General features: G+C 38.6%; 1 protein-coding gene and 1 long non-coding RNA gene across 5 annotated transcripts; one reads left to right on the top strand and one right to left on the bottom strand.

The window, feature by feature from the left end:
• The first annotated feature begins 1291 nt into the window (after positions 1 to 1291).
• Positions 1292 to 16909, top strand: slc6a4a (solute carrier family 6 member 4a). 4 transcript variants are annotated; one of them, XM_084419510.1, is made up of 15 exons: positions 1292 to 1397; positions 2744 to 2764; positions 5840 to 6426; positions 7076 to 7210; positions 7537 to 7759; positions 10018 to 10156; positions 10271 to 10405; positions 10572 to 10675; positions 11465 to 11592; positions 11791 to 11903; positions 12302 to 12433; positions 12594 to 12693; positions 13224 to 13324; positions 13875 to 14042; positions 14605 to 16909. In XM_084419510.1, exons 3-15 carry the CDS (start codon positions 6048 to 6050, stop codon positions 14686 to 14688), a joined length of 1941 nt encoding a protein of 646 aa, XP_084275636.1. In that variant the 5' UTR covers positions 1292 to 1397; positions 2744 to 2764; positions 5840 to 6047; the 3' UTR covers positions 14689 to 16909. The 4 variants fall into 4 exon arrangements, with proteins under 4 accessions (XP_084275636.1, XP_084275635.1, XP_084275638.1 ...); XM_084419509.1 differs by lacking the exons at positions 1292 to 1397; positions 2744 to 2764 and adding an exon at positions 3733 to 3764; XM_084419512.1 differs by lacking the exons at positions 1292 to 1397; positions 2744 to 2764 and adding an exon at positions 3868 to 3886.
• Positions 9025 to 10391, bottom strand: LOC311297281. Its single transcript, XR_014628793.1, has 3 exons — positions 10301 to 10391; positions 10001 to 10128; positions 9025 to 9404 (listed from the first exon to the last, which is right to left on the bottom strand). It is a non-coding gene; the product is annotated as an uncharacterized lncRNA (long non-coding RNA).
• Positions 16910 to 17125: the final 216 nt, after the last annotated feature.

Genomic DNA, 17125 nt, shown 5'->3' with positions numbered 1-17125 from the left:
TCCAATTGAAATGCCTCAAAACGGCAAAGTGTCTCTTTAAGACTCTTAAACTAAATGCCTTCCAACAACATAAAATGATATTATCAGACTATTTTGTATGGATTTAATACAATTTTTCCACTACCGTGCAGAGATGGTATCTTTTTGAACTTTGCGAAGACTGTGGAAATACCAGGGCCTCACAAAAGATTAAAAAGCGTGGAAGGGGTTTAAAAGACCTCTGAGGAACGGTACCTTTTTGTTGGCCGTTCCATGGAACAATTATACCTCCGAGTCCTCATCCTAACAAAGAGTGATTCCAAGAACTCTTTTGGTGTTGAAATGGGAAGATACTCTTGACTGGATATTTGTGCCCTTAATTCTTTCACATCCCAATCTGCCACTGTTAGAGGGGAAAGTTAAAGGGGAGTGCATTTGTCACAGACACAACCTAAGCTTCTTATTTCTCTCCTTAAAAATCTGTTTCACCTAGTTTAGATACATCCACCCACCCCTCTGTTACCCTGCTGCTTTTCAGTTCATTGGACTTGTTGCGGATTATCCTACTAGCTCAGACAGATTGGAAAGACTCTGTGTTCTCCACACTGTAAGTGTGTTTGTAATATGTCTGTCAGAGAAGTTCGGTTCTTCAAGAAGAGCTGTCTGTGTGCCTTGTATGTGTTTGTCTTTGGGGATTTAAAACAGGTTTGTAGCATCTATTACATCTAGCTATAAGAAGACGGATTCTTGGGAACGTTTGAGACACAATTATGATCAGAATCTTTAGATGGGAATCTAAAGAAAAACTGGATGATGTAATGGATCCTCAGCAAATGTTCTTGGTACTTTACATTATTTATGTGCTTAACAGTGTGTGAGTGCTTAAAAGTGGGGAAAATAGTTTGAATTGTCCCCTCACCGTGGACCCTGAGAGATGCTCCAAAAACATCAAATTAGCATGAGCTGCAGAACTCAACTTGACATCTGTAAGGTAGGTCACCGTTTTTGTACTTTAAGGGGTTATTGACTAATAATAAATTACATCTACCTTTCATATGTGAAGATATTATTTGTACCTGTAAAATCCAAGTGTGTCCGGCGGTTTGTTTTAGATAATGACCACCACGCTTGTTTCTTCGCGGTAGGCGTAACTTGTTGTAGTAGGCGTAATTTGCAGGGGCGTGGTTTGTAGTACAGCGGGACGCAGACAGACCCTTCTGGTCAAACCGGCGTGGATAATTTTATTCACTGCTCTGTAGAGGACGCTGTTTCTCCCCAACACATGTCCAGAGAGCATTTCTTTCAATAAGATAGCAGATAGAAGGAACTCACAGATAAATATAGAAAAAGTAAACGATTTGACATTAATTGAATAGCATGGAAGAAACTGGAAAACACCTCAGAACGGTTTTATCGAGGTAAATATAAAAAATAATAATAATAAGATCTGTGATGCGGTTCACCTGAGGTGGTTCTCTGCACTTTTCTCTGGTTAAGGTTATTATACAGATTAAACGTCCTGTCTCCTTCGGTCCGTTTGTGCTGTCATCAGCCAGCACCCCTTCTTCTGTCCTGATCCCTCTGTCCCGTCTTCTGTACGATCTATGGTCGGACAATCACAACAATAAGAGATTAAGTAAAGGTGCTAACTGTCTTGTTTTCTGCTCAGATTATGGCATACATTGACACAAAAAGATGCTAGTTGGCCTACGATTTTGAATGATAGCTACAACAACATAGTATGCTGTTTAAAAGTATTTCCAACTTTGTTGAACATAGTGGAATATTCATGTGACGCAGTAGGCTACACTTTTACGTAGACACCTGTGGACTTGATACTTAAAATCACCTTAGAATCATCTGATCAGTTTCGGGTGGTCAGTGTGATCATTTTATGTTGATGAAGCATTGTAGCATACTGTCTTTTTCTAACGTTTTATATTGATTTTCATATCACAACTTCTGGTGCTAATGGTTACAATTTCCATGGCTCAAAGTGCATTTTGACAGATTGCACGTCGAAAAACACTTTTACTTTCATTTAATAATGCAGCAAACGGTTTGAATTTCTTCTTTTTTACTTTTTAAAAACAAATCTGCATAAATTACTTCACACTTATAGGACTGGATCAAGCTGTGCTTGACCTACTTTCTCTGTGTTCGAAAATGCAAATCTTCAGTTAACATCTTACATTATTTGTTGTGTGTGTGTGTGTGTGTGTGTGTGTGTGTCCCCATAATGTAGGGTTTTCCAGGACTAGTCCTGGAAAACCCTACATTATGGGGACAAAATGTCCCCACAAATATGGCAATATCCAAAATCCTTGTCCGTGTGGGTGTGGGTGTTTTTTGAAAATGTAAAAATTCAGAAAGTTTTGTGTGATGGGTAGGTTTAGGGGTAAGGTTAGTGTAATAGAGGTATAGAATATACAGGGTATATTAAGGGTATAGAATATACAGTTTGTATACTAGTATAAAAATCATTCTGTCTATGGAAAGTCCCCATAAAACATGAAAACACAACATGAGTGTATGTGTGTGGTTTGGTTGTATGTTTGCCCGAGGTGATGGCTTTTATTCAAGTATACAATGCATTTGAATAAGCTATGCTAAGAAAATAACAACTTGCTGTATTGGAAAGGTTCATAGTCTGCTGATGAAGCTGAAGAGTCAGTTGTGTTGTAGTGCGTTGCGTTTAATTTTCAAAAGGTAATAGATATGTTTTGTGTCCATCACTAAGTTGTGTGTTATTTCTGGATTGCAGATCATTCAGGAGAACAGAAGGGTAATGTATATTTATCTTTCCCTGTTGATTCATTCCTTATTTTTTTACGTCTGATATGTAGTTGTTACATTATGTACAGCTAAAAAGTCAATGTGGAAACCATGTTGCGTGTTCATATTTATCTCTAAAATCTTGTTTACAATTAGACTCCCAACTGTGTGCGTAATTCACTTATTTGCCATGGCACTTAGAAGATTAATTGAAAAAACAAGGCCTATATTTTAACTGTTTTTAGTCTATTTGCACAGTGAGCTTCTCAACAAGATCCTATATACAGTCAGTCAAAAGTCTAGACACACTTGACTAGATTTTACATTTCTCTTGTGTCTACATATATTATAAAATCATATTATGTAAAATACATATAAATTATATATATGTGTGTGTGTTGGACCGGATAATAAAGGAAAAACGGGCAACAAGTGCCCACCATAGAAACTCATTCAATTAATTTTTGTTTTCATAATTTTTATGACTTTACTATTATTCGAAAATATGTAATAATAAAATAGTGATGAAGTGTATCAGTAAGTGTGTCCAAACTTTTGACCTGCATGTGTATAAAGATATCAGCGATTCGTTTAAACTAATAGGCAGTCCCTCTTAAACCTGACGTCAATTAAGTAAGTCAAATATCTTAGTGGGATTTTGAGAATGTAGGTCAGGGTTCTTTTGACACAAATAAATACTATGTGGATACGCATGTGATGAGGACTGGAGTTCTCCATTCATGCCTTTTGTGTTTTGCATGAACAGATGCTTGGTAGCAGGGGTCATAATTATATCATTGAGCTTAATTCTATGTGACTACATCTGAAGTGCCTTAAGGTGACTACCACAAAGCAAGTTTGGCAGCAGAAAAAGTAGAGGAAGACAGAGTGAGTGAGAGAAAGAGAGCGAGCAGGGGTGAAGGGGGTGTGTCTTGAGTGCTGGGCTCCCAGGGATGGTTTTGGTCACCACCCTAACACAGACCCCCACAGAACTGCTCAACCGCAGCACGGTAGGGTTGCACTGTGCATGGTGTTTGTGTGTTTTAACGAAGCGATTTGGGGTGGCAAGTCTTTGCTTGTGTGTGTCTGTACGCGCCTGCATGTGTAACAGGAGGCATTTTGATGTTTCTGTGTATGCCGTTGATTCTTTGTCCAAAGTTTTATGTTGATTTATGTAGTGCTCTGAAATCGTCAAGTTGTACGTTAACAGACATTTTAAGTTCATTAAAATGTGGAAGTCTAGTTCTGCTGTAGTGGAGGTTTTTGAGAACCAAGAATAACTCATTTTATTAGGTCTAATGATGCTACAATGGGACTGGAAGTGTTTTATCTCAATATCTAGTGGTTGTAAAACTGTTCGTATTAACTTTATTTCATTTGGCATTTATGCGCATACAGTATCAGATGTGTAATAATGAAGATAGTGGAGTAATGGGTTATTTTACACACATCTGGCTTGAGGTCCTGGTAATCTTGTGATCCTGGTAACCGAACAAACTCCTACCATAACAAAGCTGCACCGATCTTGACCTTGCATATTATCTATATTTATGAATTATGGAAAGAAAGAAAAAATGAGACGAGGTGTCCTAGACGTTCAGCATTAAGAGGGTTGATTTAGGGTTTGTAAAAGAGAGCCGATTTGTGGGTTGATTTAGTGTGTGCAAAGAAGAGCGGGCGGAAAGTAGCAAAGAGATACAGCTGTAAATAATAAAAATCAGGCAGTCTGCCAATCAGATAATCTTTGTCAAGAAAACCATCCTAGGTAAAACTATTAAATAAGTGTTATTTATCATTTTATCTTGTGACACTTGAATGAGGAGGATGAGTGGAGGCAGCTGAAAAAAATGAAATTTAGTTTTACATTGTCATTATGTTTTAATTAGATGATTGATACTATGGCATGAAAATGTAACTTTTGCTTGTCTTTTTTTTATTTTATTATTCCACATAAAAAAAGTGTAATTTTCCTGTACGCGTACGTACTCATGTTTGACGATTCAACTTTTACATTCAAATTAATTGTATTGATAAGTTGCCATGCTGGATATGCGCAAACATTTTAACATTTCACTTTTTGTCTGATTTTAATAGTGCAGAACTCTTTCCACCTTCTCCACAGCCATCATAAAATCATTAATAGCATTTGTCTTTTTTTCAAAATGTGTTTTAGCGGAACAAATTATTCACTTTGAATAAATAATAAACATTTTTGGCAAGAAAAAAAGATCCCCTGATGGAAACTAAATGAAATGCTGTTTATAATTAGGCAATAGTATGAGGAAAAGGCAAGCAGGGAATTTTTTTGTATTCCCCTTTCAATTATTCCTGACATTATTTTAATCATTATGTTTTGATGTATTGGTTAATATCTTCTCACTCTGGTCGTTGCGCCCACCTGCCTCACTACTCCTCAACTAGTAATTACAAACAGCTTTTAGAGAACGCTAGGCGGAAAGAAATGCAGTTGCCCTCCAGCCAATTTTAGATGTTGAATCACACTTTTATTAAAATGCAATATAATATATTTGTATTAAATAGTGATGGATTGATTGGTATTGATCAACAAGTGTTAAACTTGTTTGACCCTTTATTTCTGACCTTAAATACAAATAAAAATAGTTGTAATTAGTCTATCTTTTACATGAGTTTAACATGTTGTAATGTTCAGTATTCCTTAACTCTCACATGTTGCACTGTTAAATGTTTACGTACCAATGTATATAATATCTGTTTAAATTAGTGTCAAGGTTGGGTTAAGTGCATGTTTTTGGTTTATCTGTGTGTAACATTGGGTACAGTCTCTTGTAATTTGAGTATCATGAGTATCATAAGTATCAGGCATAGTGAGAATAAATATGTGTTTTGGCATCTCCCTAAGGCTTAAAGTTGCTGTGGCATGTACAGAGTTCACTTAGCGTTTTACAGCCGTGTTTTAAGGGTATATTTGATCAAAATCTTCAGAAACCTTGCAAAACAACATATGTTTTTTCTGTCAAAGATGATGTGTGACTTCTTAAGAACACTTTTTATGAGAATGACAGGGGGAAAATCCATGTTAAATTCCCCTCTTTTTGTTCTGCAGCTGGGCCTGAGCAGTCCTTCCTTGTTTTCCCACCTGAGCTTGTTAAAGCATACAGGTTAAGGACCAGTCACCCTCTCCTTGCTGTCTCCATCCCAGCCCGCTCTGTTCCACACCCAGCCCCTCTTCTACAGGCTCTCTATCCCCTCATGGGCACGATATTAGCCAGTGCAAGAGGACCACCTTCTCAGCCCTAACAGCAGTCCTCACCATGGAGGTGAAACAACCAATGATGATGGATCAAGAGGACGGGGGAAAGCAGGAGAAAGAACTGGAGTCGCAAGAGAATGGCAGGCTGGTTGCGGACAGCGTTGCGGAGAAGGGTCCGAAATCCTGCTCCGGGTCTGGGCAGGTCTCCAACGGTTATCCCAGCACATCCCCACAAAGTCCCAGGGAAGGTGCAGGCGCTGGGACGGACAGGGGCAGCACCCCTGGAACATTCAGGACTCTGGTGGTCCAGCAGACCAGCCTGGATCCACCTAGGGAGACCTGGAGCAAAAAGATGGACTTCCTGCTGTCGGTAATCGGGTATGCAGTGGACCTGGGCAATGTGTGGCGCTTTCCCTACATCTGCTACCAAAACGGAGGGGGTAAGGTCAAAAGTTAGGAACATTAGGCAATAGTGCGACTGAAGCTGCAGGCAATACTGAGACAGATAAGTGTGATGCACTCTAGAGGAGTTAAACAAATATTGTGTTGCATCCCATTAAAAGAAAGATTTCCGTCTTAAAGACAAGATCAACGAGGTACTGTTTGCTTAAAAATAACAAATAGACAATGGGGAATTCTGCGGTTGTCTCTGCTCTTTGTGCGATCCAGCTCGCATCTTCAGTGCAAACAGGCTTTAGTCTCCTTTCATTGAATTTGAAGTAATAAAATCTTTGTAATTTCCTGTTTCACCATGCAAGGGGAGTGCATGAGAGATAGAGTGGGCAAGGAGACACTCATCGCATCCAACGCCAATAATTGTGGCTCTCGTGGGTGGGACTTTCTCATATTGTTTAATAATCTGGCTCAATGCTACTCAATCAACAGCTATCTAGCGTTCACGTCAAAAGCTCACGTATAAAGCTTTAATCAAGCACAGAGGGCTTGTCTGAACAGGAACTTTTTGTGTATGTTAGCGCCTTTTATGCTGTTATTGTTAGTATAATAGTGCTTTCAGGATGTGTTTAGACCAATGCACTGGAACCGTGAAGATCAAGTTGCACTTCCTGTTTAAATCCTTGTGCTTCACAGGTGCCTTTCTCCTGCCGTACCTGCTGATGGCTGTCTTTGGTGGCGTGCCTCTGTTCTACATGGAACTGGCTTTGGGCCAGTTTCACCGCAGTGGGTGTATCTCCATCTGGAAACACATTTGCCCCATCTTCAAGGGTAAGAAGGGTTCGCTTCACAAGATTCAGACTTCTGAGACAGAGGACCCGGGTTAACACTCAGACAGATAGTGGCAGATTGACATGTGCTGGGCTGATAGTACACTCTCCCTTGACATTCTTCTAAACTTCTTACGGATTTCACTCTCTCTTTGTTGATAGCCAGGACTCTGTTATGGAAATTGTCACATTTACCTGGTAAAATGCCAGCTGTTCAAGAAACTTAATTATATGTAAATGGAACTTGGTCCTAAATGTCACCCACTCCCCTAAAGTGGAAGGTGCTTGAAACCGAGTTAGACATTTGTTTTTCCTGTTCTTTTCCAGGTATAGGCTTTGCCATCTGCATCATTGCACTCTACATTGCCTTCTACTACAATACCATAATGGCCTGGGCTCTCTACTACCTCCTGTCCTCCTTTCACACCACACTGCCCTGGACCACCTGCAACAACCGGTGGAACACTCCCAACTGCACCCACTACCTGTCCACCGACTTGAATGTCTCCTGGACCGAAAACTCCATCTCTCCTGCTGAGGAGTTCTATATGTAAGTGCATGTAAGTGCATGTAAGTGCAAGTCCAGGTGTAAAGGGATAGAAACTAAGAACTTTGCCTTCACCAGGCTTCATGTACCATCCAGAGACTTTTGTGTTTGAAAGAGGAAGATCCCGAAAGATGCAGGCGGGATTGGGTGTTGTATCCTCTGCTTCACGAGAGATTTAGAGACTTTATTTTGTTGATTGCTCCCATATGTTTTATGTGATGCCGGAATTTCCTGTTTTCCATATAAATGTTGCTCCGTTCTTATGTAACTGTCCTGCACTCATCAGTCCTTTCCTGGAAGAAAAAAAAAAGTTGCTGCCTTAAATTTTTTAAGTACAATCAACTTTAAGTGTTAAATGTTTAAGTGATTTCAACTTAAAGGGGTGGTATAATGCCCTTTTCACAAGATGTAAAATAAATCTCTGATGTCCCCAGAGTGTGTATGTAAAAATTTTAAATTTTTGAGGGTGAGCAAAAATGCACCGTTTTGTCTCTGTTCCTTTAAATGCAAATGAGCTGCTGCTCCAGAGGGTGGAGCTACAACAGCTTGCACTCACACAGACATGCACTGAAAATTTTTAAAACTTTTAGCCTTTTATGTTAAAACCGGATTCAGACAATGATGGAGAGACTCAAGAAAAGGTGACAACATGTAGAATGCAACAGGACATTTCTGAATGGTTAGTTGATGAATTTATGTAGCTTATGTGTAGTTATCTTCTAGTCATTGATTAGCATATTCTGTCTTGATAATCTGTAAATCGCATCCCGGGGGTGGGGTTTATGTAAATTTTAGGGTTAGTGATGTCACTAACCCGGGAGGAATGTTGTGTAGTCCCAACCAGCCGTTTGTTGTAGTCCTTAAAAAGGGATTTCTTTAAAAGCAAATATCTCCCTTTGCTTTGAACTTCGAGCATTGTAACTTTGCAGATGTTATTTATGCTCAAACAGCATTACACACTAACTAATGTTAAAAAAGTGAAATCATAATCAACCACCCCTTTAAATTACATTAACCTGACTTAAAAACAAGTAATAAAAACTCAGTGAGTGTTTTAGCGCAATTTTCTCACGTCATGGGATCACAACACTAAGAGATAGTAAATGAAAGAGAAAATAAGTTGCTCGAGAATATAACTTTCTCTTGAAATTCAAATGAACTTTCTGAAATCAAATCAGCAATGGATAATAAAAAAGGCACAATCACTTGACTAGTTGAGCATCATTTATTTTATTAGCTCATTATTTTTTACATCTTGTGTTCACTCAATATCCTCGATTTTCTCTGTATCAGCTTCCTTTTCTGCTTTGTCCTCTTCAGATTCTTCCTTCTTTTCTGCTTGACTATTGGCTTGTGACTTTGTAAACTCTTCTTCTGCTTTCGAGATATTTGCCAAAACATCCTCTGAAAGCCACGAGTCATCGTAGAAATCAGATACGCCTGATGAGGAAGCCGTTGGTGTGGATGTCGCCATCTTTTGTCGCTTTGCTGAACGTTCTTCCATTTATTTTGCAACAACCTCTTGTCGTTTTCTCATATATTCTTGCTCCTTCTCCAAATCTTGATCGATACCTTCATTGATTTCTTGCCGTAATTCAGTGGAATTAATTGTGCTCATGACTCTTGTGAATACCTTCCTTACGTATTTCTGTGGAACAATAGTTTTATAGGTGAAAAGGCAATATTTTTCTTATTTCCCTTCATATAAAGTTTTAATTAATTTTTGAAGCATAAAGGAAATATTTTTGATCAATTCTTTTTTCTAATATTATTGTAAATTTTAGAAGCTATCGATTGCAATTTGTTTCAACTCGATAGCTATTATGGTTGCCGAGAAATTTGCAAAAAACTGAATTTTTTCTGGAATTTCCAGGAAATCCAAAATCTTTTCCTGGATTTTTTTTGTGCGTTCCCGAGATTAGACCTTCCTTAACATAATGCCGAAAATAGATAGAAGTGCAAGATTGGTGCGCACAGACAGAACAGAACAGAAATCATGAGTTGTTAATCGCAATTTTGTCCGGTGGAAAATTGCGCTAAAAAACAAGTTGAATCTTGTATTGAATCTTGAAAAAGTTGCTTGACTTATTTTAACGAGTTAAAGCGATGTAAAAACATACGTTGTCCTAACTTATTGATCATATAATGTTTTACAGTGTTCCGATTTTTGTTTTATTATTCTGTGGCACCTTAATCTCACAATAGTAGCTTCTACGGGAATGCCTTTATAAACCGTCAACCAACTTCTCTCATGTCCTTAGACGGCAGGTGTTGCAGGTTCATCTGTCCCCTGGTCTTCATCAGCTGGGCTGGGTGAGCTGGCAGCTAGCCCTCTGTCTGTTGTTCATCTTCACTGTTGTCTACTTCAGCATCTGGAAAGGGGTCAAGACATCTGGCAAGGTAAGATATACAGAAAACCTCAAGGCAAGGGGAAAAATAGCAACCTTGACTTTAGAGTGTTGTTCAAAAGTTGCACCCTTTGTTTAGCAGCTTCTTCATGACTCTCTCTGGTAGGTAGTGTGGGTGACGGCTACCTTTCCATACCTGGTGTTGCTGATCCTGTTGGTAAGAGGGGCCACCCTGCCAGGAGCATGGAGAGGAGTGATCTTCTTCCTGAAACCTGATTGGAGCAAACTTCTAACCACTACAGTGAGTGGAAACTAATTCAACCGTTTTGAATACTTAGATATTGCACAATCTGTGTTGGTTGCTGTGTCTGTCTTCCTCCTAAACACATACTTCTTGCCATCTGTCAGATATGATATGGATGAATGAAAATCTTTACTGACAAATCACTCCATCTGTGTTTTTTCAGGTTTGGCTTGATGCAGCTGCACAGATCTTCTTCTCTCTGGGTCCAGGCTTTGGTGTTCTCCTGGCCTTTGCCAGCTACAATCCTTTTCATAACAACTGCTACAAGTACATACCTCACATTCATACCGTCATTTTCTATTGTAGGGGAAATACAGCAATTACACACTAACACAGGTCACTAACTACGTCATCACGTCAGGTTGAATGATTCCGATTGATTAAGGCACTGCTTGTCAGAAGCCTATCTCTATTTATTATTTGGATGTCAGTCAAAATCCCGGTTTAGGCACAAAGCGACCTGCTGAGGTCACCAATCTGAGGTTCTAGGCTCCAGTATGTCTGCAGATGGTAATTTCAGCTCTCCTTCCTGCCAGTAAAAGTGTACTGAAACACACACACACACAGATACAACGCTTCTTCAAGGTTGGAGTTGGTCGAGTTCTAGCTCTGACCAGGAAACTTTCCCAAAACACACTGATAAGATATTTTTTCTCTCAGGAAGTGGTTCAGACAATGTTTGTCATTATTCTCTTATGATTAAAGATAAAGAGTAAAGGCAACAGGCCTGAGTGACCTCAGTGACAGGCTAACAGGGTCAGCTAGAAGAGTAAATATAGGTTTTAGGTGCTTCTCTCATAAAGTAAACAGTGAACAGCCATTCCCTTGCACCATTCCTTGCACCATATTCCCCCTGCAACTTGTTGCACGTGTTTCTGTGCAGGTTTATATAACGCCCTGACAAACAGCCACAACACCTTTTCGTGTTCACCACCCAGAAATTCTAGTTTTGTTTTCTAGAACCCTTTTTTTCTGTTTTTCTGCTCCCTGTTTGAACTCTTTTTATTCGTCCCTTTTCTTTTAGCTCAAATCTTCATATCTCTCTTTGATTTTCAGAGATGCATTGATCACAAGCTCAGTGAACTGTTTGACCAGTTTCCTGTCAGGCTTTGTGATCTTCACAGTGCTAGGCTACATGGCAGAGATGCGCCACCAAGGTGTGGAGACTGTAGCTAAGGATGCTGGTGAGCACCACGTTTCTTTATGTTTGCTCCCATTTCCATTCAAATAAGTATGAATTAGAGAATTTGTAATTATTTAAACCATAATGCCAATAAATCATTGCATATGAAAGTTTGTGAGAAGCCATACAATGTGATATGGCTGTTAACATTAAAATTACATTTGATGTACCTGTGCTGATTAAATGCATGTGTTCAAAGGTCCCAGTCTGCTCTTCATCATCTATGCTGAGGCTATTGCCAATATGCCTGCTGCTACGTTCTTCGCCATCATATTCTTCCTCATGATAATTATGCTGGGGCTGGATAGCACGGTCAGTCTTTCTTTCTTTCTTTCGAGACAATTTTATCTTAATGAATTAGCTTTTTTCCCTGTTTACTCAGCTTATTGTCTCTGAATTTAGTATGATGTATTGTCAACAGTGTTTCATTACATTAGGTCTTTAGTGCGCATAGTTAACCCGTTCCTGTCCTTATAGTGATCGCACTCACAATGAAGTCATGTTAGGCATGGCTTATTACAGTCTGCTAATTAAATAACTCCATATGTAGTCTAATTTTCTTTCATTATAATGTTTGTCCCTGTCAAAAACCACTGAGTTAGTGCTATATTCACCGTAACGAGCATTATTTGGATTAATGCCTGTACAGGTTCAATGGGTCCTTGACCTACTTTTCTATCATCCCCTGCTTTTCTTGCTTTTCACTACAGTTTGCTGGTCTGGAAGGTGTAATTACAGCCATGTTGGACGAGTTCCCCCACCTGTTGGCCAAAAGAAGAGAATGGTTTGTTCTCGGCCTGGTGTGTGTCTGTTATTTGGGCGCCCTCTCGACTCTCACCTACGTGAGTCTAACAGCACAGCTAACAAAAATCTTGTTTTGCATTGGAGGTCTTTAAACATTGTCCAGAGACCAAATTTGGAATTTTGCCAAAACAACATGTCATTTTCCGAAGTGTGCACATTCATTATTCCTTTTAATACTGGCGGAATGTGTTTTTTTAGGGAGGTGCGTTTGTTGTTAAACTATTTGAGGAGTATGCCACGGGCCCTGCTGTTATCACCGTAGTCTTCCTCGAGGTCATTGCTGTTTCCTGGTTCTATGGTAAGTATTGGATTCCAGCTAAATCATTCAAAACACCCCTCTAATTCAGTGTCAGTTTGACGCAACTAAGTGCGAACAAACTCTTACGTAGTTTCTTAATGAATTGTCTAGACAAGATCATCCCTAGAGGCTTTTAAGCTGGAGCCAGAAAAGGTATACTTTTGACATGTAACAATTTTTGTATTACAGTTCCTCAACTCCCTCAGAACTCTTCAAGACTGTCTGAGCATTGCTGTTAAACCTCCTAGCTTGTGTCATTTGTATTTCTTATTTTTGGACTGTGTACCCTTTCCTATGAGAGTCTATGAAAATCTCATTTTAGTCACTGCTACAGGGAGAGAAGTCGTAATGTCAAACTATAAAACTGTTTAGTCATTCTATCACTTTATTCTCTGCTGTTGTCCATCTGTTCTTTCTCATCCACCTACCATTTATAAGTCCCAAAATGTTATCATGCACCTCAATAGTTTCGTAATCCGATATGTCGCTTCAGGCAATGTGCACTAAGTGTGTTTGTGAAATACTTGCAGGGACGACACGTTTCTGCAACGACGTGCAGCTGATGCTTGGCTTTGCCCCTGGTATTTTCTGGAGGGTCTGCTGGGTAGCCATCTGTCCCTGCTTCCTATTGGTCAGTCCATTACAGAACATTTATGCATCTGGTGACTTGCCTAAGCAACTTATATTGCTTTCAATGAATACATTGTATCAGTTTATGCATTCCCTAGGTTTCATCATACCCATAATTTTGGCATGTGCTATGCTGCTTGGGCTATGTAAATCCAGTCCAGAAAGGACTGCATTCACTTACAAATACATTAAAATAGATTGTTGGCCCAAATTCTGTCATTATTTACTCACCCTCATGTCATTCCAAACATGTATGACTTTCTTCTGCAGAACACAAATTAAGATTTTTTAGTTGTTGTTAAGGATTTGTTGGAACTTTGTTGTTAAGGAACTGTTTTTGCCCTTACAATGAAAGTCAATGAGGTCCAAAATAAACTTATGACTTAAAAAAAAAAAGAAAAAAAAAGAAGGTAAGTCATACAGGTTTGGACCAACATGACAGTGGGTAAATGACAGACAGGTCCCAGCATGTCAGATATGCAAATACAGTTTTGAAATAAAAACAAACACAGTTTTTTTTTCCTTTTTTCCTCATTGTTTCATGCCTGTAGTTCATTATTGTGAGTTTCCTGGCATTCCCTCCCGAGGTGAAGCTGTTTGACTACCTCTACCCTTTCTGGACCACAGTGCTCGGCTACTGCATTGGAGTCTCCTCCTTCATCTGTGTGCCTTCCTACATGGTCTACTATCTGATCACCACCAAAGGAACCTTCAAACAGGTGAGCCTAGACAGACTAAAACATCAAAACACGTACATGACTGTATCTGGTCTGATCAGGTAACATTTAAACACATTACAGCAGCACAAACACAATTATGCCGCAATGCATCTGTAAACTTTCTTTGTTTGAGGCGTGAAGATAGACATCAAAGGGCCTCATGGCTGTCAGTCACTACATGCATCCATACAGTGACTTTAATAGTGTGTGTTTAGTCACAGGATGTGTGTTTGGCAGATGGTGAAAAATGACACAAGGTTAATCTTTGTTGCTCCTGTGATATAACTACCAGTGCTTTTAGCATGTCAGGTTTTGGGTGAGTAATTATGTCTCTCACAGAGGAGAGTTTTAGCCCACAGCTGTTCACTATTTAACTGCTAAAGAATTGCAACGCATCACTTAGTGCATTGTGCAATCCTTTAATTTATAAGCAGTCTCGAAGACATTTCTTTGAAGTTGAGCTGTAACTGTCTTCACTTGCTGTAGTTTTTTCCATTGCTTGAATGTTTTCACAGTTCATGATGTAAAACCTTTGTGCCACTCTCACTGCTTACCCCCATAGCGTCTGTTAAAAAGCATTACCCCTGAGGCTTCTGGGTCCAGCGGCCCCCAGAGAGACACAATTGTCATCACCAATGCCGTGTGACACATATCGTCCTCTGCTGGACATGTAGCACAAACGCGGCGGGCCCGTGGCTCCTGTAAGGGCCCCGGCCGACCTCCCTTCACACCTCACCCCAGAGGAGTCTGCTACCTGTATTGTGTGACGGTGGGGCCAGGCCTCCGAATACAGCCGTTGTTTATTGTATTCTTGCCGTCCATGTGTTACCAGTCATCGCTCATATGAGTTACTGACCGACGTGGAAAGTTCTTGAGATTGTGTTTTTGTCCTTCCATTGTTCATTTTTTATATATATATATATATAAAAATATGTGTGTGTGTGGCTCATGACTATATGTACACTACCATTCAAAAGTTTGGGGTCAGTAAGAATTGCTTTTTTTGTTTGTTTTTTAAAGATAATTACTACTTTTATTTAGCAAGGATGCATTAAACGCATCAAAGGTGACAGTAAATACTTTTACATTGTTTCATATAAATGCTGTTTTTATCTTTCTATTCATCATAGAATCCTGGGAAAAGTATATCACGGTTTCCACAAAAATACTGTGCAGCACAACTGTTTTTTTTTTTCAACATAGATAATAATAAGAAATGTTTTTTGAGCATCAAATCATCATATTAGAATGATTTTCTGAAGGATCATGTGACACTGAAGACTGCAGTAATTATGCTGAAAATTCAGCATTTTTACAATTCATTAAAATAGAAAACAGTTATTTTAAATTGTAATAATATTTCACAATGTTTTTTTTTTTTTAGTAAATAAATGCAGCCTTCGTGAACATAAAAAAAATCTTACTGTTCCCAAACTTTTGAATGCTGGTATATCTGTTCAGTGAAGTTTGGGATAGGAACAGGAATGGACGCACAAAAGGTTCAATTTACTTTATGAAGATATAACATACATATATATATATATTGTTTTTCTACAATAATTTGTTTTTTAAATACTAACTAAATACATAAAGATTGCTATATTATGGTTTTGTGACCAATTTCAGGTATATTTTACATGTACACACATTTACATAAGGCCATATTCTTTGTTATTAGAGGAATTTGTACAGTAAGTATGACTTCAATGAATCTGTTTTTGGTTTTGGTCATCACTAATCATGGATATTTTGTCTTTTTTTTCTTACTTAAAAAAAAATATGTTAATTTTATTTTTCATTTCAGGTGTGGTAAGGGTAAATGTAGGTTACGGTTGTAGGTTTTAAATGAGAGAAGCAAGAGCCCAAATCATTTTTATTTAGGTCCAGATGTATTTGTTTCTTTTTTGCACAGGTGTGTTTGTGTGTTTGAGTGAGTGTTTATGTGTGTGTCTTTGTCCACCAATCCCGTATACAGTATGAAACAGTTATTAAGTGTTTAGCCTACTTTTTGTGGATATGTATCAACTGTTAGACATATGTGTATTTATTTGTGGCGCATTTCATTCACATAATGCTTATTTTGTTTATTTACAACTGGAACTCTTTGTCTGCCTATTCCAGTTTCCATTTACATGTAGCATTTACAAGGATGGGACCAAATATTCAGGCCTGGGGAAATCAAATGTATAAGTCTTAAGACTCGTTTATTGAAAAACCCATATTGATCGACCACTAGCATGCTCCTCAATATCAACAGAGGGCTCTGAGCATTTCTTCTTTTTTTTTACATATTTCTTTATGTGAGTTACACAAAGTAGCAGAAACCAAAAACTAATGTGCTTGTTTCAGACGCTTCAGCCTTGATTCAGACTTTTTTTTTTCATGAGAAAAGAAACATGTGACTGGACATCTAAGTATGTGCATCATGCATGTGTAATTTGTGAGTCTTGCTGTTTGTGCGGTCCGACGTTCTGTTACTCGTTGATTTCGTAGAGTGGGAAAAATGTGAGGACGTCGATTTCTCTGTCGAACTGACATGTTTGAGCTGTACATTGAGGTAGAAAAGTAATAAGTCACGGTCAGTTCCGTCAGTGTGTGTGTGTGTGCATGCCGTAGACGTGAGTCTATATTGTGCATCTGTGTGTGTGGGTGGGTGTGTGTGTGTGTGTATGTGTGTGTGCTTCAGTCCAGTGCTGACTTTTCCTCTTCTTTCTCAACAGAATTTAATATTCTGTCTATCAAAGTATTGAAAATCTATAGTACTAACTATGATCTATGTATGTCTCCAAGACTGTTAAGAGAAAATATGTATAGGACAAAGACATATATGAATTATTAAGAGATATAAAATAAAGGTATATGTATAATGGATGTGTGTCTTTATTGTGTTTATAATACAAATGTGGAGGTATTTGACTGCCGTTCCTATCGTGTATTTTTACTTCAAAGAATTTGTTGCTTACACAGAAGAAAATGTACAAGAAGTTACATGGTACTGAATAATTACCATATTCATATGTAATGTTATTTTCTTTAAGGTACTGCAAGCATGCATGGAATTATCATGGTACATTTTTTAATGT

Source organism: Rutilus rutilus (genome assembly GCF_951802725.1).
Source record: "Rutilus rutilus genome assembly, chromosome: 9".
NCBI lineage: Eukaryota > Metazoa > Chordata > Actinopteri > Cypriniformes > Leuciscidae > Rutilus > Rutilus rutilus.
Note: the sequence above shows the minus strand (reverse complement) of the source record. Positions and strands in the feature narration are given on the sequence as shown.

Excerpts from the sequence above, each read along its gene's own strand:
- slc6a4a (XM_084419510.1), top strand. The coding sequence starts at position 6,048 with ATGGAGGTGAAACAACCAATGATGATGGATCAAGAGGACGGGGGAAAG. Across the intron at positions 7,211-7,536 it reads CATTTGCCCCATCTTCAAGG|GTATAGGCTTTGCCATCTGC; the intron begins GTAAGAAGGGTT and ends GTTCTTTTCCAG. Across the intron at positions 10,406-10,571 it reads GCAAACTTCTAACCACTACA|GTTTGGCTTGATGCAGCTGC; the intron begins GTGAGTGGAAAC and ends GTGTTTTTTCAG.